Genomic DNA, 24,417 nt, shown 5'->3' with positions numbered 1-24,417 from the left:
ACATATGGTAATATACATGTTTTCACGCTACTCTCTCCATCCATCCCACCCTCTCCTCCCGTCCACGCCCACAAGTATGTTTTCCATTTCTGTGTCTCCATCACTGCCCTGCAAAAAGGTTCATCAGTACCATCTTTCCAGATTCCATATATAGGCATTAATATATGATATTTGTTTTCTCTTTCTGACTTACTTATTCTGTATAATAAGCTCTAGGTTCATCTACCTCATTAGAACTGACTCACATGCATTGCATTCATTCCTTTTTAAAGCTAAGTAACACCCATTGTACGTATGGATCACATCTTCTTTATCTGAAAAAGAGGGGGTGTATGTATACATATAGCTGATTCATTTTGCTGTACAGTAGAAAGTAAAAGCATTTTAAAAAAAGAAAAAAAAGGATGGTAATGCCAACTACTTTCTCTGAGAGGCAGTGAAGTGTTATGCTAATTCATTCTAGTGATTAGGGTAAAAATGAATGAACTCTCTCCTTCCTGCTTTATCCCATATTGATTCTTCTTGATTCTTAACTATCTTATTACAAATAAATAATAAAGCTTTCCTATTGTCGCACACCTAGTAGTACATTTTAGGAATGTCTTAATCTACTGCTATAGAGTTTTACTTTGTCTTTAAGTATCTGAGACGCTCTTGGATATGAATGGAAAGAGACTTGCTAAGTTTCTGGAGTTTGGGAGAGAAGAAAGGAGATAATGCCTTGTACCACATAAGATTGTAAAAATATTTTTTCTAGGCTTGGGGTCTGGAATATGGCGGATCTTAGAACTCTAAGCATTAGCATCTAGATGACTTTTCTATAAAATGCAAGCCTGAATTTCTCTCAAAGTTCAGAAGAAACAGTAACTCTTCCAATTTCTCTTGAACTTTGTAAAGTTTAAGTGAAATCCCAAGTGCTGACTTTAATGGAGTTCTCATTTGCTGCAAGCTGATAGATAATGCAAAGTGAGTTGAAAAGTACCTTATCAGATTTCTATTAAATTTGTGATGGGGAAAACCCCATAAAATTTTTCTTTTCTCTGAGTATGTGCCCAGGGTCTAGAATCATCTTAACGTAAGTCAAGAGATGCTTTTGAAGATAGATAGATTTAATTCAATGATTTCTGAACTCTTAAAATTCCTTTAAAATGCATATGTAGCTATCCAATGTTACTTGCAAAGTACCTTGTTGTCACAAAACTCATTTTCAATCCACCTGCAAGCCACTTTTTGTAATCTTAAAATTTTAGTGTTGATGGTTCTTATGTTTATAACCCAAGCACCCATGACGTAATAATATTGGTTGAAGTAAGCTGAACTTGACTCCTTTCAGAATCACCATGGTGTTATATAATAAGAGCTTGGATGTCTGCCACACGCTGCAGCACACTAAACTTTGGGCATTTGGTTTTGCTTAATTTTGAACAGTAAGTAATGTATATACTTCCTAAAACTTTTAACATTTTGATCTCACTGGAAAACAATGACTGCAGGTTGAAATTATTTTTAATTAAATTCTATCAGCTCCTGGCTGAATGTCCCAAAGTTAAGCCTTTTAATTAACTTGTCACTTTAGGCCCAAGGTCCTAATGACTATGGTCTTAAATATAATCTGGATGCTGTGTTTCATGACTATGAATCCTAAAACATCTCACACCAGGGAAAAAACAGTTATTCTGCATTGAGGAAGGTTCATGTTCTCACCCTTTCCCTAACCCAAGCAACACGGTTCATGAGAAAAGAATTATGTTGAGAAACTAGACAAGAATTTTGTTGCTTCCATAATGGCAATAAGGATTCTCCAAGACACTCCTTTCTTGCTGTTGAATATTCTATGAAGAGGATAGTGTTTTTAATTATGACCAGCCTCTGGAATTGCACAGAACAGGGGCATGTGTGACATGTAAAGAGGTCAAGATGCTGAGGCTGCCATGTCCCATTCTCAGTTTGCTCTGGTTGGAATGCTCTAAAGTTTGGAAAACCCCAAGGGATAGCATCAGCTTCTGCAGTATTCATGTCTGAAGCCAGAAGAGTCACTTGTGAACTATCTCATCTTGGTAATTACCAGTAGGCAGAGCATAAGTCTGTATAAATGGATCACCTCCAGTACATGAGAGATGCAGCACATATCTTATCATTTCCATGCATCTTGAATGAAACAGTCCAATGTTTATCAAGAAAGTTTTCTTTTAACTTTTGAACATATAAATATACTTGACTTAAGGACTTTGAATGCTTTGGGGGATCTTTGTGATAACTATGATCAGAGAGAATCTTTTCAGAGGTACTTTCTTTGTATCTTAGTTACATTTCCCTAATAGATTTTGAATCTGTGCTTCTGAATTTCAGCCTTTGCCTGGATCCTGAGACATAAAGTGTTGGCTATGATAACGCTGGATATTGAAACTGTTAGCATCATTTGGGGGGGTGGATAATATTAAATAAACTAAGCATGCTTTTTCAATAATGAAATTTGCAAGTGAATGGATATCAGTTTTATTATTTAAGAGACCCATCTTATTATTTAAGGAAATGAATATCTTCTTACTAACTCAAAGCTGGTTTTTTTTTAGATGAATTTATTTTAAAACTGCCAACTGTCTATTTCAATGTAGAGAAGTATTTCAAGTGGCCAAGTTAAGAGTCCCATTCTTCTGATGGCAGTTGGGATGCCATCCCATCATAGTAAATTTTCCTTAGATACTTCCTGCCTTCTTAAAAGAGGTTCCTCTCATGGGTTTTGTGCCAAGGGTGATTAGAGGTAATTTCCAACAAATTCAGCAAGTTACTCTAGCTCTTTTTTTTTTTTTTTTACATTGATAGTTTTCATGTATTATGTTCACTATGCATAGGAAGCATTTGCTATGTGGCAGGTCAAGTTTTTTATAAACATTATCTGACTTGATCCTGAACACAACTCAATAAGGGTACTATTATAGGCCCTACTTTTAAAGAGAAAGCTAAAGTCAAAAAGCTGAAATATATTACTTAAAGCCAAAAAATATCAGTGTGTTTTCAGACATGGCTGTAGATGAACTAGAAGCCCAAACTTTTAGCCTCTCTACTAGACTCAGTAAAATTTTGACATCATCAGATTGTTAGGGTGGACCTAGAATATTACAGGAAAAGTTTAAAACAAAAGTGTGATCAAATCCCCTTCCGAGGACCCCATCCGTCCAGCAGAGAGATTGGCAGTAAAGTCCTGATGACTCATTTTTGCTCCAGCCGAGTCTCATCTGACTCTTCTTTCCTCTCCAGTGATAGGCAGGGAGAGAATGCAGGAGCAAAATAACAGTGAAGGCAGAGACCAAAGAGGAAAGACCACTACCTACTGGTGATGAGAAATTCCACAGCAAGAAATCAGACAAAGACGCCAAACTTCTGCTTCACATCCACAGTCTGCATTACTAGAATGCCAAATAGGAAGACATTCCGTCCATAGGACAGAGTGAAATACAAGAATAAAAGAAGGAACAAAGCAGAACATTACATTTTCTTTATCTTCAAATTTTATAAGAAGCTGTAGCTCATTCATCTGGGTCTGGGCTGTTATTTCTCTATTTGCACAGGTAATTCTACCAAATTTATGATAAAAAAGAGCAGATACATGCACGTGTGCAACTGATTCACTTTGCTGTATATCTGAAACTAACATTGTAAACCAACTATAACTCCAATAAATTTTTTTTAAAAAAAGGAAAAGAAGTATTTCTTTTAAAATAAAAAAAATGGTTTTGAATGAAACATATAAAAACCCACTAATGTACTGTTTACTTTAGAGTGTCTTAACTAAGAGCTGGTCATTAGACAGAAATAATGAATACTGAGAAACAGTCATGAGCAGAAAGTAGTGTCCTGTCATCTCTTGAGAAACCCTTGTTATTATGGCCCATTAACAAGAACTTTCCTCCCCAATACACCAATATTTCATTCTTCCTTATTGGTTGTGTTTCATATGAATTATCACTTTTACTTGTGGAAGCTCTAGTAGTGTGTATATGTATATAATGTATATACAACAAACGCATTTATTCACCACTCTAAACCTTTTCAAGGCCCCGATTTTAGTTATTTTGATCTGAAAATCTAAAAAATAAAAAATAATGCATATCCATACTGGGACATTATATTTGAGAAATGGAGATTATTGGAGGCAAACAGAAGACTTCATAGAAGGAAACACTAAAACACTCATCTTGCATCCTTTTTTTTTTTTCCTCATCCAACAGATTCACGGGCGATATCCACATATGGCCATATAACTACAGCCAATAGGATCTGAGACAGTAAATTCATTTAGTCCAATCTGTGACAGCTGTCTTTCTGAAACATTGCCCTTAGATAGCTGGTGCATATTTGTGCCTTGTTAGATTCCAGAATGAAGACAGATTATAAGATTGAGACTATTGGCAGCCATGGACTCAGGAATATTCTTACAAGGGAAGCTGGAACCCTGTTTTCTACCGTGTCTTCACAGAAAACTATGATGTATTTGATTCATTTAATCAGTGCAGTCAATAGTTCAAAGTGGAGAGCTTTTTGGCATGGACCATCTAACTCGATTGTCTGTATAGATTAAATAAAATGTGTGGACTGCCAAATCTCTAACTGTATTTCATGCCAAAGAGAACCTGTCAAAGAGAAGAATTGTCTTAGAGAAGCTACTCAGAAGACTGACATTTTACAAAGGAAATCTTGACATTTAGCAAAGATCAAAAAGACCAACATATTGGTGATGACATTATAGAAACATAATCTTCAGGAAAATATTCTCGGGTCATTGTTAATATATCATGTCCAAGGAACTACACAGAAGTGAAAAGTAGATCACCCATTTTTCTCCACGGTCTTTTGAGTCTTTCAAGTTTGAGATTAAGCTTACTGGCTCCATATTTTCTTAAAGAGTTTAAACTTCTGAAAATCAACAAAAAACAGCTGTCATTTTGTTGTGTTGATTCAAAAGGTGTAAGTATTATGAGAAGAGTTTAAAAAAAAAGAGAGAGAAAGTATGATGTAAAGAGCATTTAGTAAGAAGAAATTATGAGAAATAAAGAGTCCATTTTAGGGCTTGACTTCCTGTGGGGATAAAGCAATGAAATGAAGGTGGAAACTATATTTTAACTCCAAAGATAATTTTGAGGTTATTATTAGAGGGTAAAAATGGGACAATTAATTCTCTTACAGACATGGAAAGTCTTGGATGTTCACATAAGGTGCTTTGATCAGAGGTAGCATTTAAATTACATTATACGATGAATTGAACAAGTGATGGTTTTCCTTCGATGAGGCTGTAAATATTTGCTTGAAAACAGAATATTACATACAGTAGGGCCATCTTCCACGATGGCCTTAATGAACATACCACAGCAGGTTTCGGTCCCGTGGGGCGTCTTCCTTGCGATTATGTACACACAAACTCACAATGGTTTAGTTCTTTCCTCCCTAATGCTTGATTTAGCTTGGATGTCCCTCTCGTGTGCAGAGTGGAGGGGCCAGAGAGGAAAGAATTTTGATGACTTTGGGCAGGAACAGGCACTTTCCCAGGAAACCAGAGCTTTCCACGCATTCTCACAGTGACCTGCTTCCACATAGATGGTGGCGTCTAAGCTCAGTGAGGGTCTGAATGGTATGAGACCCAGTTAGGGTAACGGAGTGGTTTCTGCTTCCAGATTTTCTAGCTGAAAGAAGAGAAAGTGCAAAGACAGTGAATATTTCAGGTTGGGTTGCAGTACACAGTTATTGGACATCTTCTGTGTCAGAAAATACATTGAGAATCTTCACGTATACTTTCATCTGCAACTCTCAGAGTTTTTCCTAAATATCAAGACATTATTTAATCTCTTGGGTCTTTGTGAATATGCTATTGCACCTGTATACACTGATGAATAAGAATTATACACTAATCATAAAAGAGATATGATATGATGGCTTCTTGAAAAAAAAAAAAAAAGTTTAACCCAAACTGTTTCCCTCTGTCCTTGGTCCTCTTCCCTCCTTGTCTTCAAATTATTCATGATTTGATCAAAATTTCAAAAGAAAAGCAACACCTCTTTTTGTAGTACCTTTTACGTTCTTTCTTTCTAGATGAAGAACTTTTATTTTTCACCAAACTCACTAAATCAGTGGATTTTTTTTTCCTAAAGCCACTGATATGCAGTTCAGAGATATTTTCCCCTCACTACCCCCACCATAAACCTAGCATATCTGCTGAGCATTAACTGGACATTTGTTCACACACAAAAATGTGGCTTGATATTTTCTAGTAAGGGAGGAGGATCACAGACATGAAGTGAGTTTTACGATGAACAAATAGTTATTGCTGTCATACTTGTTACTTTCATTGAGAAAAAAAGGAGTTGTTTGTATAGTAAGTGGAAAGAGATGAGATTTTTTTTTTTCCTTTAACTTTATTTTGGTAACTTCCACACTTCAGGAAAAGTACAAGAATTAGACTGGTATTAATACAAAGAACACTTGTGCACCTTTTACCCAGATTCACCTACTGTTAACATTGTACCCCATTTGCTTTACCACTTGCTTCCTCTTCTTTTTTTCCTCCTTCAACAGACACACAGACATACAGACACACACATACATAGACACACACACTTTGTCTTATTGAACCATTTGATGCTAAAATTTGATCCCTAAATATTTCACATTGCATCTCTTAGGAGTAAGGAACAGAGAGCTCACTATGGGATCTCTGTGGGAGAGGCAGAGTCTGCCATGACCCCTGGATGCTCCTGTTCGTGCTTGCTGATGGTAGGGCTTGACCAGTCTCTGACCCAGAACCATTTCTGCAGTGGTAGCATAGGTGATTAAGTAGGTCAAGCCGACCACAGAGTTGATCACTGTGTGACTGCTTGCTCCTAAGAGGCTGGTTTATTGTTTATTACCAAAGGGACTGAGACATTAGCTCTGGTTCTCCAACTGTGACACAATCATTGTGTGTACAGCCACATCTGGTCCCATTGCATCATCCTTCGCAACAGCTAAAGTTTCTACTGTTCATTGTGCTATGACTACCTAAGTATTTTTATCTACTTTTGGCAGATAAAAGTATCTTGCTTGCTTGCTTGCTCTGTCATTTCCCCCTTTGGGGTCTTGTTACTTCCTGTCCTCTTCTAAGAGGCTGAGGTTCTTCCCCAACTGGTACAACAAGCAGTATGTCAAGATGAATGATGAGTTTTTGAAAGAGAAAAGACAAGGGCTCATGGAAGAGATGTGAGGATGTGAAGAAACTCCTCGGGAGCTGGTGGCAAATGTTCTGGCCCACGTGGTGAAGAGAGAGGGTGTGAACCCTCCACCCTGTTCTTTGTTGTTGTTGCTGTTTAGCCACTGAGTTGTGTCTGACTCTTTTGTGACCCCATGGACTGTAGCCCTCCAGGATCCTCTGTCTATGGGATTTCCCAGGCAAGAATACTGGAGTGGGTTGCTATTCCTTTCTGCAGGAGGTTTTCCCGATGCAGAGATCGAACTCGAGTCTCCTGTAAGGGCAGGCAGATTCTGCACCACTGAACCACCAGAGCACTCTTCCCCATCTGTTGATAAACAGGAGTTGAGTGGATGGATGGAGGCTGAGCCGTGAAGGGTGAACTCTAACCAGATGCCCAAGTGGTGCCATGGTTGCCGCTTGGTCTCCCTTGGGCTAGGGGGCTAGGAGAGCACTCTGAGCCCCACGAGGGAGGAAAGTCCAGCTACATCCAGTCTAAAGTCACAAATAGAAACATCTAGAGGACAGTAAGTCCCTAATATTGAGCACCAACATATAGACCCTTAATGAGAGGGAAAGGAAGCAAGCTCAGGAGCATTTTGATCAACAGACTGAGCAACTTGTACACCCGTGGATGACAAAGGAGTGAGGAAAGCTTTGCTCTTAGAGGGTGAATGAAGCACCTAGGCTGTCAAAACCTTGAATGGACTATGACTCAAAAGTGGATTCTGGAGGCAGTAAAGAAAATATTCTTTGCACTATGACTCCCTATTATCATAAATGTAGCCCAGCACTTAATTGCACTGTCCAGCTATTGGAGACACAATATGTGCCTTATCTATGCATGCATACTGTCGTCTGCAAGTTAATCCGATAACCTGTCAAATTTTGCTGAAGACCTAAGCAGCAGGTGACACCCTGGGGCTTTTCTGAACTACAGATTTCTCTAAGAGGAGGCAGCCTCCGTGAGGAGTGTCCCTTGGAACCTTCCTGGGACCATCATTATCCACTTCAGCTGGGGAAGGAACAGCTCAGGCTTTGGAGCTACTGGGAGGTGAAAATGATTAATGCTCTCTTTGTTTCCGAATTCCAGGCTGCAGCCTGGTAGAGCAATCACATGGTCCACTGGTCGGGGAGCAGCTCTGAGAGCAAAACTGACCTCCTGCAGGGTTTATCACCCCAGTCTGTGTGCTGTGAGATCAGAGGAACTCGTGTGGGTTTGGCTGGTCTTGAGTTACTCTACGATGCCTAATGTTATTAAAGGCAGCTCTTAAATGTGAAAATCTTGTACATGTACAAACACACACAGACAGATGCAGCCATAGACTCATAACTAGCTGACCTGCTTAGTTGCTAAGATATCTCTCTTGAAAGCTTGCAACTTGAAAGCTTGCAACTCCCTGACATTTTCTAAGACCAGGCTTTTTTCCTAACTGTAATCACAGTTGCTGTTATAAATTCAGTAAATTTAACATTTGATATAGATATAATATTTTAATCTACCACCAGCTTTCCATTTTTAAAAAGAACTTCTTAAACTGTTAAGTTCTCCAGAAAGTCAACCAGCAAATACCCTTGAGCTATTTTTTGGCCTACTTTGAAAAATAAAGTTTCCAAAAGCTTTTAGGTTCAAACTGAAGCTTATTTGAGGCACTTTTAATCTCTAGTGATACAAAGATTGGTACGTGCTTCCTATCCCTGGAAGCAATTTAAGAGCCTGCCTTTTTCCATTTTATTAATCTCTGGGAGGAAATAGAGGTCCTGGGTGAAGTGACGGGCCCAAGAGTATTGGTGGAGGAAAGCCCCTTTAATGTTTTTATCTTTACTCTTTGTAGCGCTCTCTTCCACTTTTATTTTCTCCTTCCCACCCTTGATGCCACCCAAAGTTGCAGTTGAAGCCAGTACAAGGCTTGGGGTATTTCTGAAGCTGATCAATGTTTTAGTCAGTCATAGACTTCAAAATGCCATTCATTACAGAATCCATAAAAACAGAGCCACCCACCCACAAGAAAACTTTGGGAGTAGATGACTCGTCGGCAAAGATTTCCATTTATGTAAGCAGTAGAGAACTCACCCTCTCTTCCATGTTTCATTGCTAGAATCAGACACTTTGGAATGTAGAGTGTAACAAGGGGTCATTCTTTAGTAAGGGGGAATTCAAGGAGAGGTGGAATAATCTGATATTTCAAAGGTTGCTGTTTAACTGCTAAGTCATGTCCGACTCTTCGAGACCCCTTGGACTGTAACCCGACAGGTTATTCTTTGTCCATGGGTTTTCCTAGGCAAGAATAGTGGAATGCGTTGCCATTTCCTTCTCCAGGGGATCTTCCTGACCCAGGATCAAACCCATATCTCTTGCATTGGCAGGCTGATTCTTTACCACTGAGCCAGTAATCTGGATTCAAATATGCCATATGCTTCTTTCTGCTTTTAATATGAATTTTTGTTCAATATAATAAATTCTTTTACAAAAGGAAGCTTTGGTGGTCACCTCTTTTGTTGTTCACTAGGAGTAGCTATTCCCCAGAGCCTGCATGGGGGTAATTAATCAAGACTAGAAATAAGCCTGATTCATTGGCTAGCAAAAGAAGGTAGGAAAGTCCTGTTTGAGAAGAGTTTCCCTAGGCAGCCAGTAGCACGAGCTGCCAAACCCACACAGCTGGCACCAGAACCCAAGTTTTAAATTTCTGATCTTGTATTGTTTCACAAGAAGGACTGTAATTATTCAACCTTTGGTATGGTTTTCACAGTTAAATATAGATCACTCTTAAAAGAAACCTATTTTCTAGAGGGACCTTGTTGCATAGCACGGGGAGCTCTGCTAAATTCTCTGTGAAGACCTAGATGGATGGAGTGGGATCGGGGTGGGAGGGAGGTCCAAGGAGGGGATATATGCGTAGGTATAGCTGATTCTGTTCAATGGTCAGCAGGAACTAATACAACATTGAAAAGCAATTATACTTCAATAAAAAGAAACACATTTTCCTCTAAGATGTTTCATTCAAAACAAAAGAAGCTGTCAGTTATAAAGCTTCTTACTAGCAACGTGTAGTTTAAAACACTGAAAACATATCCCAAAGCTATGTAGATTTTTTCCCGCTTTAGGATGGTAACCAGAAAGTGACAAACTTCAAAATGAAACAAAACAAAAGTGAAAACCCAAACAAAATACAATCTGTTCTATTTTCAGAGGTATAAAGTTTCATTATTTTTATTTTTCATTGTTTGTATTTAGACCATACGTATTGAATGAGAGAGAATAAGAGATCGATAATCAATTTTAGAATCCTGGTTAATGCCTAGAATTATGAGACCTTGTCATTCATTCTAGTAAAACATTGAATTTGAAACAGATTTGTGCCTAACTGGAACTAATGCTCTATGGTGGGCTTTTTGAAGTGCTTAGACAAACCATTCTGTGATTTGTTAAAGAGAAAAACAAGTATCATATATTAATGAATATATGTGGAATCTAGAATCATGGTACAGATGAACCTATTTGCTGGGCAACAATAGAGATGCAGACATAGAAAATAGAGATGTGGACACAGGGAAGAAAGGGGAGGGTGGGATGAATTGGGAGTTTAGGATTGAGATATATACACTACTGTGTGTAAAATAGAGAGCTACACGCTAGCAAAGTCATGCTCAAAATTCACCAAGCCAGCCTTCAACAGTGCGTGAACCATGAACTTCCAGATGTTCAAGCTGGGCTTAGAAAACGCAGAGGAACCAGAGATCAAATGGCCAACATCCACTGGATCATTGAAAAAGCAAGAGAGTTCCAGAAAAACATCTATTTCTGCTTTATTGACTATGCCAAAGCCTTTGATTGTGTGGATCACAACAAACTGTGGAAAATTCTTCAAGAGATGGGAATACCAGACCACCTGATCTGCCTCTTGAGAAATCTGTATGCAGGTCAAGAAGCAACAGTTAGAACTGGACATGGAACTACAGATTGGTTCCATATTGGGAAAGGAGTATGTCAAGGCTATAGATTGTCACCCTGCTTATTTAACTTATATGCAGAGTACCTCACGAGAAATGCTGAGCTGGAAGAAGCACAAGCTGGAATAAAGATTGTCAGGAGAAATATCAATAATTGCAGATGTGCAGATGAAACCACCCTTATGGGATAAAGTGAAGAAGAACTGAAGAGCCTCTTGATGAAAGTGAAAGAAAAGAGTGAAAAAGCTGGCTTAAAACTCAATATTTGGAAAACTAAGATCATGGCATCTGGTCCCATCATTTCATGGCAAATAGATGGGGAAACAATGGAAACAGTGACAGACTTTACTTTTTTGGGCTTCAAAATCATTGCAGATGGTGACTGCAGCCAAGAAATTAAGACACTTGGGAGGAAAGTTATGACCAACCTAGATAGCATATTAAAAAGCAGAGACATTACTTTGCCAGCAAAGGTCTGTCTAGTCAAAGCTATGGTTTTTCAGTAGTCACATATGGATGTGAGGACTGGACTATAAAGAAAGCTGAGCGCTGAAGAATTGGTGCTTTTGAACTGTGGTGTTGGAGAAGACTCTTGAGAGTCTCTTGGACTGCAAGGAGATCCAACTAGTCCATCCCAAAGGAAACTAGTCCTGAATATTCATTGGAAGGACTGATGCTGAAGCTGAAACTCCAATACTTTGGTCACCTGATGCGAAGAACTGACTCATTTGAAAAGACCCTGATGCTGGGAAATATTGAAGGCAGGAGGAGAAGGGGATGACAGAGGATGAGATGGTTGGATGGCATTACCAACTCGATGCATGTGATTTTGAGTAAACTCTGGGAGTTGGTGATGGACAGGGAAGCCTGGTGTGCTGCAGTCCATGGGGTCGCAAAGAGTCGGCTACGACTGAGCAACTGAACTGAACTGAACTGAGTGGGAATCTGCTGTGTAGCACAGGGCACTCAGCTCAGTGATCTGTGACAACCTAGATGGGTGGGATGAGGAGTGGGTGGGAGGGAGGTCCAACAGGGAAGGGATCTGTGTATATGTCTAACTAATTCATTTTGTTGTACAGCAGAAATTAACATAATATTGTAATGCAATTATGTCTGTGTTAGTCTCTGTCATGTCCAACTCTTTGAGACTCCATGGACTGTAGTCCACCAGGCTTCTCTTGTCCATGGGATTCTCCAGGCAAGAATACTGCAGTGGATTGTCATTCCCTTCTCCAGAGGATCTTCCTGACCCAGGGGTTGAACCTGGTCCCCTGCATTGCATGCAGATTCTTTACCATTTGAACTACAGGGAAGTCCCAGAAATTAAGTACCCCATGGACTCTACAGTCCATGAATTCTCCAGGCCAGAATACTGGAGTGGGTAGCCTTTCCCTTCTCCAGGGGATCTTCCCAATCCAGGGATTGAACTCAGGTCTCCCGCATTGTAGGCATATTCTTTACCAGCTGAGGTACTAGGGAAACCCAAGAATACTAGAGTGGGTAGCCTATCCCTTCTCCAGCAGATCTTCCTCACTCAGGAATTGAACCAGGGTCTCCTGCATTGCAGGAGGATTCTGTACCAGCTGAGCTACCAGAGAAGCTCAATTAAAAACAAAAACAAAAAATATAGACTGTGTTCAGATAAGTTTGAACAGTTTAGCTTAAAAACAAGACGTGAGTACATATACAGAACTAAATGCAACACATATACATACACACATAAATATACAATAGGGCTTTTCAGAGCCTTTAAAGTGCTAATCCACAGTATCAGTCCCCAGGACCTAAATAAGATATGCAACATTTCTGAATATTCACCTAAAACCTATTTTTTCATGGACTACATATTAGCATTTTACCGTAGTAGTGTTCTGTAAGAACTCAGTGGAACTTGTAAAAACTAAAAAACTTATGAAAGAATCATTTGTTCTGATTCCCTAAATATCAAATCTTAACACTTGAATTTTTGTAGCATCCCATTTTATGGATGCAAAATGTGATGTTTGGACTTTTAAGACTGCCAGTGGCAAGGGAATCCTTGTGTCTCTAGGTTTAGAAAATTAGAGATTCCCATTCAGTTCAGTTCAGTCGTTCAGTTGTGTCCGACTCTGCAATCCCATGCACTGCAGCACGCCAGGCCTCCCTGTCCATCACCAACTTCCGGAGTTTACTCAAACTCATGTCTATTGAGTCAGTGATGCCATCCAACCATCTCATCCTCTGTCGTTCCCTTCTCCTCCTGCCTTCAATCTTCCATCAGGGTCTTTTCAAATGAGTCAAATGAGATCCCCATTACTGAGTTTCTAATTCCCTATGCTAGTCATTAAACATCATTTGACTGCTTATTCTTACACACAGATACAAAAATACACTATGAGTACATCTAAACAAACCTATATAAAGGTCTTATGGCATTCAAACTGTCAGTATATAAATGCTATAATCTAGTTCTCAAAGCCACCACTGAGTGACGGGGAAAACAGACTGGGAGGAGAGTAGGGTAGGTCTATAATGTCAAATTTAACTGGATTCATTCCTCAGCCACTACTTTTTACCTATGACCTTGGGCGTGTTAATTCCTTAAACATTGATTTCCTCAACTGTAGAGATAATCCATACCTTATATGATTAAGTAAGATACTCTGGATACAAACTGGTTAATAAATGTTATTTCTAACAGTCTTATTTTAGATAAGCCTAAATTTATCCAAATGCAAATATTGTAACTCTGTTTTCTTCTTTTCTTTTTTTAGCCATTTTTAACTGAAGTATAGTTAATTTACAATTTTGTGTTAGTTTCAAGTGTACAGCAAAGTGTTTCAGCTATACATGTACATACACATATTTCTTTTCCAGATTCTTTTCCATTATAGCTTATTACAGGATATTGAATATGGTTCCCTGTGCTGTACAATAGATCTTGTTATTTATCTACTTTATATATAGTAGTGGGTATATGTTACTCCCAAACTCCTAATTTGTCTCCTGCCTCCTGTTATCCCCTTTGATAACCATACATTTGTTTTCTCTGTCTGTGAGTCTGTTCCAGTTTTGTAAATATATTCCCTTGTGGCTCAGCTGGTAAAGCATCTGCCTGCAATGCCGGAAACCTGGCTTCGATCCCTGGGTTGGGAAGATCCCCTAGAGAAAGGAAAGGCTACCCACCCAATTTTCTGGCCTGAAGAATTCTATGGACTGTATAGTCCATGGGGTCGCAAAGAGCTGGACACAACTGAGCAACTTTCACTTTCATTTGTATCATTTTTATGTAAGTGATATATATGCTATTTGTCTTTCTCTTACTGACTTATTTCACTTAGTATGATCATCTCTGGGTCCATCCATGTTGTTGCAAATCGTGTTAATTTAATTTTTTTTGTGGCTGAGTGATATTCCACTGTGTATGTATATATATGTGTATATATGTGTATATATATATATATATATATATATACACCACATCTTTATCCATTCATCTCTTAATGTACATTTAGATTACTTGCATGTTTTATGTTACTATAAATAGTGCTGCAATAAACATTGGAGTATGTGTATATTTTGAATTAGAGTTTTGTCTGAATATGTGCCCAGGAGTGGGATTGCAGGCTTGTATGATAACTCTACTTTTAGTTTTTTAAAGGAAACTCGTACTATTCTCCATAGTGGCTGTACCAATTTACATTCTCACCAGCAGTGTAGGAGGAGGGTTCCTTTTTCTCCATGCCTTCCCCAGCATTTATTGTTTGCAGACTTTGATGATCATTCTGATTTATGTGAAATGATACCTCATTGTAGTTTTACTTTGGAGTTTTCTAATAATTAGTGATGTTGAGCATCTTTCCATGTGCCTGTTGGCCATCCATATATCTTCTTTGGAGAAATGTCTATTCAGGTCAGTTATTACTAGTAGCCAAATATTTTGTGGGAATAAACATATTTCCAAGTAAACAATATTTTCTTTTCCCAGACTGTAGTCAATTTAAAGAAACATAATTATTTTTTCTGCTACTTATGAATGGTGGGATTCATTTTCAACTTAGATATCCTTTAGTACTACACATGCATAGAGGCACACCTACATCATGCACATGCATGCTCTCTCTCTCTCTCTCACTCACACATTCATAACTGGGACTGTTTTCCTTTTAAGTCAAAGAATTGCAAGCATAGCCACTTTGACCCCATTCATAAAATATGTATTAATATAGTCAAGCATGGTAATTTTGTGAGCTATTCTCATTTTGGGTCTTTTGTCATGGAATTAAAATACTTTTCCATCTTAAATTGGCTCTCCAGAGATGTCTTGTAAAAAACATTGAGAGCCGACTTTTAAGAATGATGTAGTTGATTTGACAAACTAGGCTTCCGCTTTTAGTTTAGCTAGGGATAATATAGTTTGTATTAATATAATATATATAATTAATATGTATCATATTATTATAATTAATATATGATTAATTATAATTATATAATTAATATGGGGTCTATGGGGTCACACAGAGTTGGACATGACTGAAGTGACTTAGCAGCAGCAGCAACATAACATTAGCTTTATCACTGTTGTCTTACTTTCTCCTATAAGACTCACTGATTGATAAGGCTTTATCAAAGGTTATCTATATCATTTTACTAAACACAAGATTCATTTGGTGAAAAACACTGGGCCAGTCATCTTGACTGAATGGGCTACTCAAGTTAGACACACCAGTAACTGTGATAATATTTGGATGAAGTCATATTTTAATTCGGAGTTTTCAGTTTAGTGCTTTATTCAACATTCAGATTTTTGGACCCTACCCTGACTCAGTGAACCAGTCTTTCTTAGAGTTACTCCAAAATTATTCTGGAGCTCATAGTAAAGCTTGAAATCTTCTGCTTGAGGCCACACCCTAATATTTGAATGCACAATGGTGTTTTGTGGGATAACAGAGGAAAGTTTTGGATTTGTATTAGAATTCTATCTAAAAAGAAGTGATACAAACAGACTTATTTACAAAACAGGAAAAGCCTTTCAGAGAATGAATTTATGGTTGCTGAAGGGAAGGTTGAAGGGAAGGGATGGTTAGGGAGTTTGGGATAGACATATACACACTGCTCTATTTAAAATAGATAACCAACAAGGACCTACTGTATAAAACAGGGAACTCTTCTCATTGTTGTGCAGCAGGCTGGATGGGAGGGGAGTTTGGGGGATAATGGTAAATGTATATGTATGGCTGAATCCCTTTGGTATCCATCTGAAACTATTACAGCATTGTTAATATTCCAGTACAAAATAAAAAGTTAAGAAAATATTAGAATTCTACATGTCTGTCTGAGTTTTACCTCTTACTGATGATTTGATATTGTATAATTATTAACCTCCCTGAACATTTATTTTTTTCATGTTTACCCATTAGGGTTATTATTAGAAGCTGATATGATAAAAGTCCTTTTTAATCAGCATGCTATTATATAAGATACCATTATTATTAATATTATAGCTATAGCTAATACAAACTCTGAATACTAATAACAATCCAGTAGATATAATAGAATTCTCTTTTCCAATATAATGTTACGCATTAAAAATCAATCTTTTGTCAAAACAAAAATGCATTTGAGAATATGATTAGGGTGGAAACCACACAGGAAGGCAGGTCAGTAGTGGCCGACATCTCAGGTCTGAGCTGGACCTGGACTGATTTGAGCAAACGATGGAAGTGTTTTGAAGCCAAGTAGAATCCAATGAGGACAACAAAAGGGTGGTACACATACAAAGCAATTAAACTGCACTGACAGCAAATGGAAAATGAATACCTTTACCTAAGTCTACCTAACAAAGATCTAGAAGACTTAAAGACAACAAGTTGAACACAAATCACGCATTATCCTGGAGCAGTAGGCTGGACCCTGGAATGCACAAAAGAATATGAACCTATCTTTTTTTTTTTTCCCACAATGAGCCAGGACATGACCTCTTTAGGGCACTGAGTCTCGTTCTTGATTTCCTCATCACTAGCATTTATTTAAAATTAGAAGACAAGCACAAATGTAAGAAAATTTTTGAAAGATGTAACTGGATTAGAGGACTAGAGACTGGAGAGAAAAAATGAAGAATCCCTCCTGTGAATATTTTCCTCTTATTGAAGGGTAAGTATGAAATAAGTCAGGGTGTCACACGATCCTTTAGCTTGTCAATCAGTTCCAAGAAAAGGATCATTCTGGCCCCTTCCATATCTCCTGAAATACCAAGAGCCCTCCGAGGTCATTCATGTATTCAGATACTTGGAGGTACATGGAAGACTGAGGCAGATGTGGTTTGTCCTCCAGGAAGCTGTGACTTGCCTGCCCCAGGCAGCATGTGCTACTGTAGATGGTGATCACATGTGGCCACAGTGACTTCCCTCCCTAAATCCACATCCCTTTGCAATGCAACTGAAGCTCCAGACATCTATAGGTGGAGTCTGTTTTCCCATCCTTTGAGTCTGGAACCTGTGATCACCTGATCACCATGGGAACACTCCTGGGCTAACATGAATGACAGAAGATGCGGATCCATGAAGAGCCAGCCATTCTTACTATGGCCACTAGATCAGCTGGCTGACAGCCCAGCTGAGACTGGGGAGAACTGCCTATCTTAGCTCAGCCCAAATCACTGATCAATAGAATTGTAAACTAAGTAAATGGCTTCTGTCAGCCAATAAATTTTGGAATGATTTGTTATGCAGCTAGAACTGACCAAGTAGCCCTTACCTATCTATATGACTCAAAGTTTATTCTGGGCACAAAACTTTCTTATAAGGTGTATTGAATTACCTTGATAACTGCCACCTCTCCACTTGACTTTGCGTTGTATGGACATGGTCTCAGTATACAGTTGTCAGAGTACAGACACCCTGGGAAGGTTTGATATTGGATCTCTGATCTGCAGAATATGAAGTTGACTAATGTGCTTGAGATGTGACATAGATAGAATAACACATTTCTTGGAGAAAATACAAAGACAAAGTCAGGACATAAATATCTACAATGGTATACATTTAAAACAAGCAGTTAGAAAGTTAATATGAATCCAATTAGCTCTGTCTCATAACATGATGGCTCATGAGTTAAAAGAAAAAAGAAAGAACAAAACCTGCCTATCAGATACTGAATTTATAAACTAATCAACTATGTCCTATATATTCTGTGTGCTCAATTGCTCAGTTGTGGCTGATTCTTTGTGGCCTCATGGACTGTAGCCTCTCAGGCTCCTCTGTCCATGGGATTTCCCAGGCAATAGTGGAGTGGATTGCCATTTCCTCCTCCAGGGGATCTTCCCGACCAAGGGATCAAACCCATGTTTCGTGTGTCTCCTTCATTGGCAGGCAGATTCTGTACCACTAACCCCACACAGACAGCCATAAAGTCTCCAATTTTTTCCTGAAATAATTTTACCGTTTTGATATATTATTGATGTGATCATCAAAGGCTTGTATATTGTTCTAGGTGTATGTGTGTAACTGCCTTGATTCTAATGATGACACACCAATGGAGAGATCTTTGATTTACCTTAATTTTCAGATATGTCAGTATGTCTTTTCCTCTTTCCCCAGCAGCAGCTCTTCTCTGTCAAACTCTCCCAGCTGGGCATTTTGGGAAAGCAGCCAGCTCTAGGGCTAATGTGTTTCTGCTGTTATCTGACACTGATGCTGCTTCATAGAGGCAGCAATGAAGATAAGCCCTAATTGGATGTATTTTTAAGACAAACCTTTTAGTTACTCAGAACAGAGCTCCCCTAATTAGCTTCCTTTCTCCTCTGTCTGGCTGTGCAAGGACCACACGGATGTGGAAACGCAGGATTTGGAGGGGACTCAAGGGCAGTGGCAGGACAGCTGGAGGGCATTCATGGTGAACTCAGGAAACACACTCCAGCAGACAGGCCGGGAGCTGTCTTGCCAGGAGAGCAAGGCAAGTGAAGGATGCTGAGAGGATCAAATGTGACACGAAGCTCCGGCAATATCCAGGGTATGAGACCAATATCCACACTCCAAAGGAGAGAGAAGGTATGAGCTGGTGCTTAAGGAGAAAGAACTAATCCTTTGTAATGGCCATTGTCTTGTTCCAATGGAACTATATTTCTCCAATATATTTGAACCATAGTTTAGGACTGAGATATTTGAAAATATTTGAACCATAGTTTAGGACTGAGGGTTTGAAGTTGCATTCTTTAATGTATTATCCTCGCCTTAGAGAAAAATCTATTTAAATGCCTACCCACTTTAAGTTATTCACAAGATTTCCATAGCCACTGAGAAGGGGCTATGCTTAGCAAAAGGAACAGGCTTAGAGGTCTTGATGATGAAGGAAAAAAAAAAAAAAAAAAGAAAGGAGCAGAGTAGGAAAACATTTCTTTCTGGCTTTCCTTTCGGAAATGGAATTAGAAATGAGACATAATAAGTTAATCACTTCCCTTTGGTTGGAAGTAGGTCTGCCATCATTACCTCATGCTCCCTAGGGCTTGCCAGTTCCTGGGTTCATGTGAGCGTGATTTAATATTGAGGGTATGAGGATTAATGCCCCTGTGACAGATCCATCTGGGCCATATTGCATTAGTCCTGCAGTCAATTAGAAGGGTGAGCCTGGGTTGGGGTCGGTTCGGTGGCGGTAGTGGGAGAAGAGAAAGCAGAGATGAAGCAGCTGCATCTTAAGGAAGTCAGGCTCTCCTTCTGGCCCCTTGATTTGGCTTCCAGGTGATTGTCATGGAGCCATCTGTTCCCATGGTTGCTCCCTGATCCTAGAAACTTTATCTAAGCTTCTGACATGAGGATTTACTTTCACAGGGAGTTTGCATTTGAGCTCTGTTTTATAAAATTACATAAGCCATGATTTGGGGGATGCCGGCACCATTATTTGGAAATTTACTTGCTTACATTGATAAGTAAGTGACTGATTTACTTAACAGGTTGGAGGCCAAATTTTCGAAATCAGAGGCTGAACAGGCAACAGTAGCCTAGGGACAGATGTTTTTCTCTTTTCTTTTTTTTTGATTTCTTGAGTGATTATACTGCTGTGTGTAAATCTGGCCTCTTCCATGCAGGCTCCCGTCTGTACTCTTTTATGTGTAGGGATACATCTTCCAGGAAATAGTCTCTCTTTATGATATTAACCTCAAGGGGCAAGTTGACTGGGCTTCCCAGGTGGGTTGGCGGTAAAGAATCCACCTGCCAATGCAGGAGATGCGGGTTTGATCCCTAGGTCAGAGGGATCCCCTGGAAGAGGAAATGGAAAACCCACTCCAAATTCTTGCCTGGGAAATCCCAGGGACAGAGGAACTTGGTGGGCTACAGTCAGTTATAAAACTAATTTAGTTTATAACTACTGTTTTATATTAGTTTATAACTAATTTTTATACTAATATAACTAATACTGTTATAAAACTAACTTAGTTCTATGAAGTAATAGGTTTGAGTTCAGGTATGAAAATTTACAAGTTAATGACTTCACAAAGTAAAGGTGTCCATTTGACTTTCTTTCTCCTTTTCTGTGACCCTGGGAACATGGTCCCCCATAACCACAGTGGGCAAAATGCTGATGCTTTCTTTGCAACCACAGAACCAGAGCAGGACTGGCTTTAGAGAAGTGACAGGGACTTCACTTGGGGATAGAGGTAGATGCCACGGAAGCACTGTGGCAGAGCTAGTGGTCACTTAATTCTATACCCCCTGCTAAATTTCCCAGCCTCCTTTGCCCTTGGTTAGGGCTTTATGACCAGTTTGGTCCAAAGGACTGTAGTTGAAAGTCAAATGTGTTATGTCAAAGTTAAGGCAGTTAAGAGTCTGTGCGCCTTTCCCTGTCTCTCTCTCTCTATTCATCCCCACGCTGATCTTTGTCGTCGTCATGTTAGTTACTTCAGTCATGTCTGACTCTCTGTGACCCCATGGACTATAGCCCGCCAGACTCTCCTTTCTGGATTTTACAGGCAAGCATACTGGAGTGGTTGCCATTTCTTTCTCCAGGGGATCTTTCCAACCCAGGGGTCAAACCCGGGTCTCCTGCATTGCAGACAGACTCTTTACTATCTGAGCCACCAGGGAAGCCCACCAATTATAAAGGCCATCTATTCCTGGTGGAATATCCATGAGCTGAAGGAAGGCAGTGTGTCCTCCGCTGGGCTTTATATTCTAGTGAGCAAGAAATAAAACCATTATATTAAGCTAAAAAAGAAGTGACAGGGATGTTGGAATGATATGCACGAAACACCTAATATTAGGGGAAATCAGAATTCTAGATTAGGATCTCTTCTTCAATGTGCTGAAGTCATTAATCTCGCGTAGACGAAAAGGCTGCGGCAACACAGACTTCTAGAAGATTTATGGATTTCTAATTGGAATGTCTCTATATCTATATGATTATGTGCAAAATACATAGAGCTTGGTTTATATAATGAAGTGTCCCTCGGTCACAGTGATCATAATTTCCTCCTTTCCTCCCTCCCTCCTTGTACTGACCTCAACCCCTGAGTTACTGGTCCACTTCTAATAGATTCTAATGCTGGACTTTAAAAAGCTCTGTAATTTTTATGTCATCCCCGGTAGGTACACCCAGTCCTAAAAGCTGCATACCTGATGGTTAGTCCTATCCACCGTATTGGCTGTGGAGGGGTGGTCTCTGGTGTTCTGACGAATTCGAGTGGAGTTTTGCTGCTCAATGGTGGAGGAAGTTGGGATACAGAACTCTCTGAAGCATCGTTTGAAGTTTTCATCCAGAAATGCATAAAGGACGGGGTTCAGGCAACTGTTGGTATAACCTAGAGCAATGCAGAAGTGCCAGGAAACGGTCTGGAAAGTAGTTTCCGGGATTGTGATCAAGGCTTTAATGATGACGTAGATGTGAATGGGCGTCCAGCAGACAATGAACACAGCCACAACCACCAGCACCATCCTGGTGATTCTTCGCAGGTTCCTGTCCTTTTCTTTGGAGCCAGAGAGCATGCGGACACTCTTGAGGCGTAAGATCATCAGCCCATAACACACTGTAATGATGAGGATAGGCATGATGAAGGCAAAGATGAAAACACAGATTTTCAGCAGGTTTTCCCAGTACCACGTTGGGTGAGAGAATGTTAGTGTACAATCTATGGAACCTAGAGAAAAAGAATTATAAGGAGGAATTAGCAGGAACATTTAATGCTATCATCAGGTGTTAATATTGCCATTTTGCTTTCTAATTTATAGCCTTGACCCGAGTTAACTTATGGCTCTTGCTACACAAATCCTGGAAGGAAGATTTAAAGAATTCATGGAAAAAAACTCAGATCTCTCTTGATTTTTCCAAATATGTCATTTGGTTGTCCACTTTGATGATGTTATGTATCTCTCGCCACAAGCTAGATTCTCTATGGAGTCTAAGTTGACATAAAAATATAATCACTGTCCAGACTCTACAGGGGTTTCCAGCTACTGGGTGCCTTCACTCCACTTTTTTTTCTCTTGTTCTGGCTTCCTGAAGAGCTTGTGGGATCTCAGTTTTCCTACCCAGGGCACCACAGTGAAAGTGCCAAGCCCTAAGCAATGGACCAGCAGCAAATTCCCTTAACTCCTCTTTTTGATGCGTGGTTTATCATTCTGAAATAAGGTCTAAAAAGATACACTTGTCATGTAGGCAGTCACTTGACATTTTCAAACAAGCCTCCACTTAATGTTCTTTGGGTCTAAGCTCTAATTACTCTTTAAAGGTCTGTGTTCTTATGCTGCCATCGTTTGGATGAAGTGAGTGCAGAAGAATCAGGAATGGATAGATTTTGGTTTATATTCTTTCTAAATTGTTCACTGGACTTAAAATTTTAGGGGAAAATTCCTATTTCAAAATATTCAAAAGTATTTTATGAGAAAGAATCATGAAAACTACAGTTTGCATAGCCTGGACCACTCTGTAATCTACTTGGCTCATGGCGTCACCAACATATCTATCTGTATACTCTCCATTCCCGAGGCCCGCAGCATCACTAACCTTGCCGGTACTTTGTCGTTGCCATGAACATCACAGGCAGACCAATGGCTGAAGAGAGGATCCAGTTGCAGATGTTGATGATCTTGGCATTACGGGGAGTGCGGAAATCCAGGGCCTTGACAGGATGGCAGACTGCAATGTAGCGATCCACACTCATGGTGCAGAGGGTGAATATGCTGGTGAACATATTGTAGTAATCTATGGAGATCACAATCTTGCACAGGATGGTTCCAAACGGCCATGTTCCCATCAGGTAATTGACACTCTGGAAAGGCAGGGTACTGGTTGCCAGGGCATCTGCCAGGGCGAGGTTGAAAATATAGATGTTGGTGGCAGTCTTCATTTTGGTGTACCTAGTAGATGAGGGAAAAGCAGTTGCAGAGTCAGAAAAAAACCCCATCAGTGTGAAATGCAATGAAGTTTTTAGTAAAAAAAAATTGAAAACTGAAAGGCAAAAAGCAAACAACCCTTCCAAATCCAAAGCAAAAACAATTGCAAGGATTAGTGGAAAGCATCTGATTAGATATAAACTCTTTCAGAGTACTGCTGTTGCTGCTAAGTCGCTTCAGTCATGTCTGACTCTGCGCGACCCCATAGATGGCAGCCCGCCAGGCTCCCCCATCCCTGGGATTCTCCAGGCAAGAACACTGGAGTGGGTTGCCATTTCCTTCTCCAATGCATGAAAGTGAAAAGTGAAAGTGAAGCCGCTCAGTTGTGTCCGACTCTTCGCGACCCCATGGGCTGCAGCCTACCAGGGTCCTCCATCCATGGGATTTGCCAGGCAAGAGTACTGGAGTGGGGTGCCATTGCCTTATCCGCTTTCAGAGTACTAGGTTGGCCATTTATAATCATGTGCCTATTTCTCTACTTATCTGTTTTGCTATCTGTAAAATGGTTATAAGAATAGCTGCCATACTGATTTATTGGTTTATTTGCTTTTTTAAAAAAATGTACCAGGCACTGTGATAAGTGTAATAGACTCAGGGAGCACTCAGTCAAGTATCTACACAGTGGGTAATAATACATTTAATTCTAAGTAAGTAGGAGAAAAATTTCAGATATACAACTAAAACTACGGAACAATGTAATTGTACAAGAGTATATATATGTGTGTGTGTGTGTGTGTGTGTGTGTGTGCTTGCCAGGCGGCTCAGTGGTAAAGAATCTGCCTGCCAATGCTGGAGACGTGGGTTTGATCTCTGAAGAGGCAAACCAATTTGATTGTGGTGTGCTTGTGAGCTAAGTCACTCAGTCATGTCTGACTCTTTGTGACCCAT

At 39.6% G+C, this 24,417-nt stretch overlaps 1 protein-coding gene across 2 annotated transcripts in view; it reads right to left on the bottom strand.

Annotated features, from left to right (window-relative positions):
• Nucleotides 1–24,417, bottom strand: part of OPRM1 (opioid receptor mu 1) — a 164,402-nt gene that overhangs the window by 102,628 nt on the left and 37,357 nt on the right. For both annotated transcript variants that reach the window (XM_070376902.1, XM_070376900.1), the window contains 2 exons: nucleotides 23,141–23,493; nucleotides 21,754–22,274 (listed from right to left, as the gene is read on the bottom strand). In XM_070376902.1, coding sequence (XP_070233003.1) covers nucleotides 21,754–22,274; nucleotides 23,141–23,493 — 874 coding nt within the window. The remainder of the gene's footprint in view (nucleotides 1–21,753; nucleotides 22,275–23,140; nucleotides 23,494–24,417) is intronic.

The sequence above is a fragment of the Bos mutus genome, chromosome 9 (assembly GCF_027580195.1).
Source record: "Bos mutus isolate GX-2022 chromosome 9, NWIPB_WYAK_1.1, whole genome shotgun sequence".
Classification (NCBI taxonomy): domain Eukaryota; kingdom Metazoa; phylum Chordata; class Mammalia; order Artiodactyla; family Bovidae; genus Bos; species Bos mutus.
Note: the sequence above shows the minus strand (reverse complement) of the source record. Positions and strands in the feature narration are given on the sequence as shown.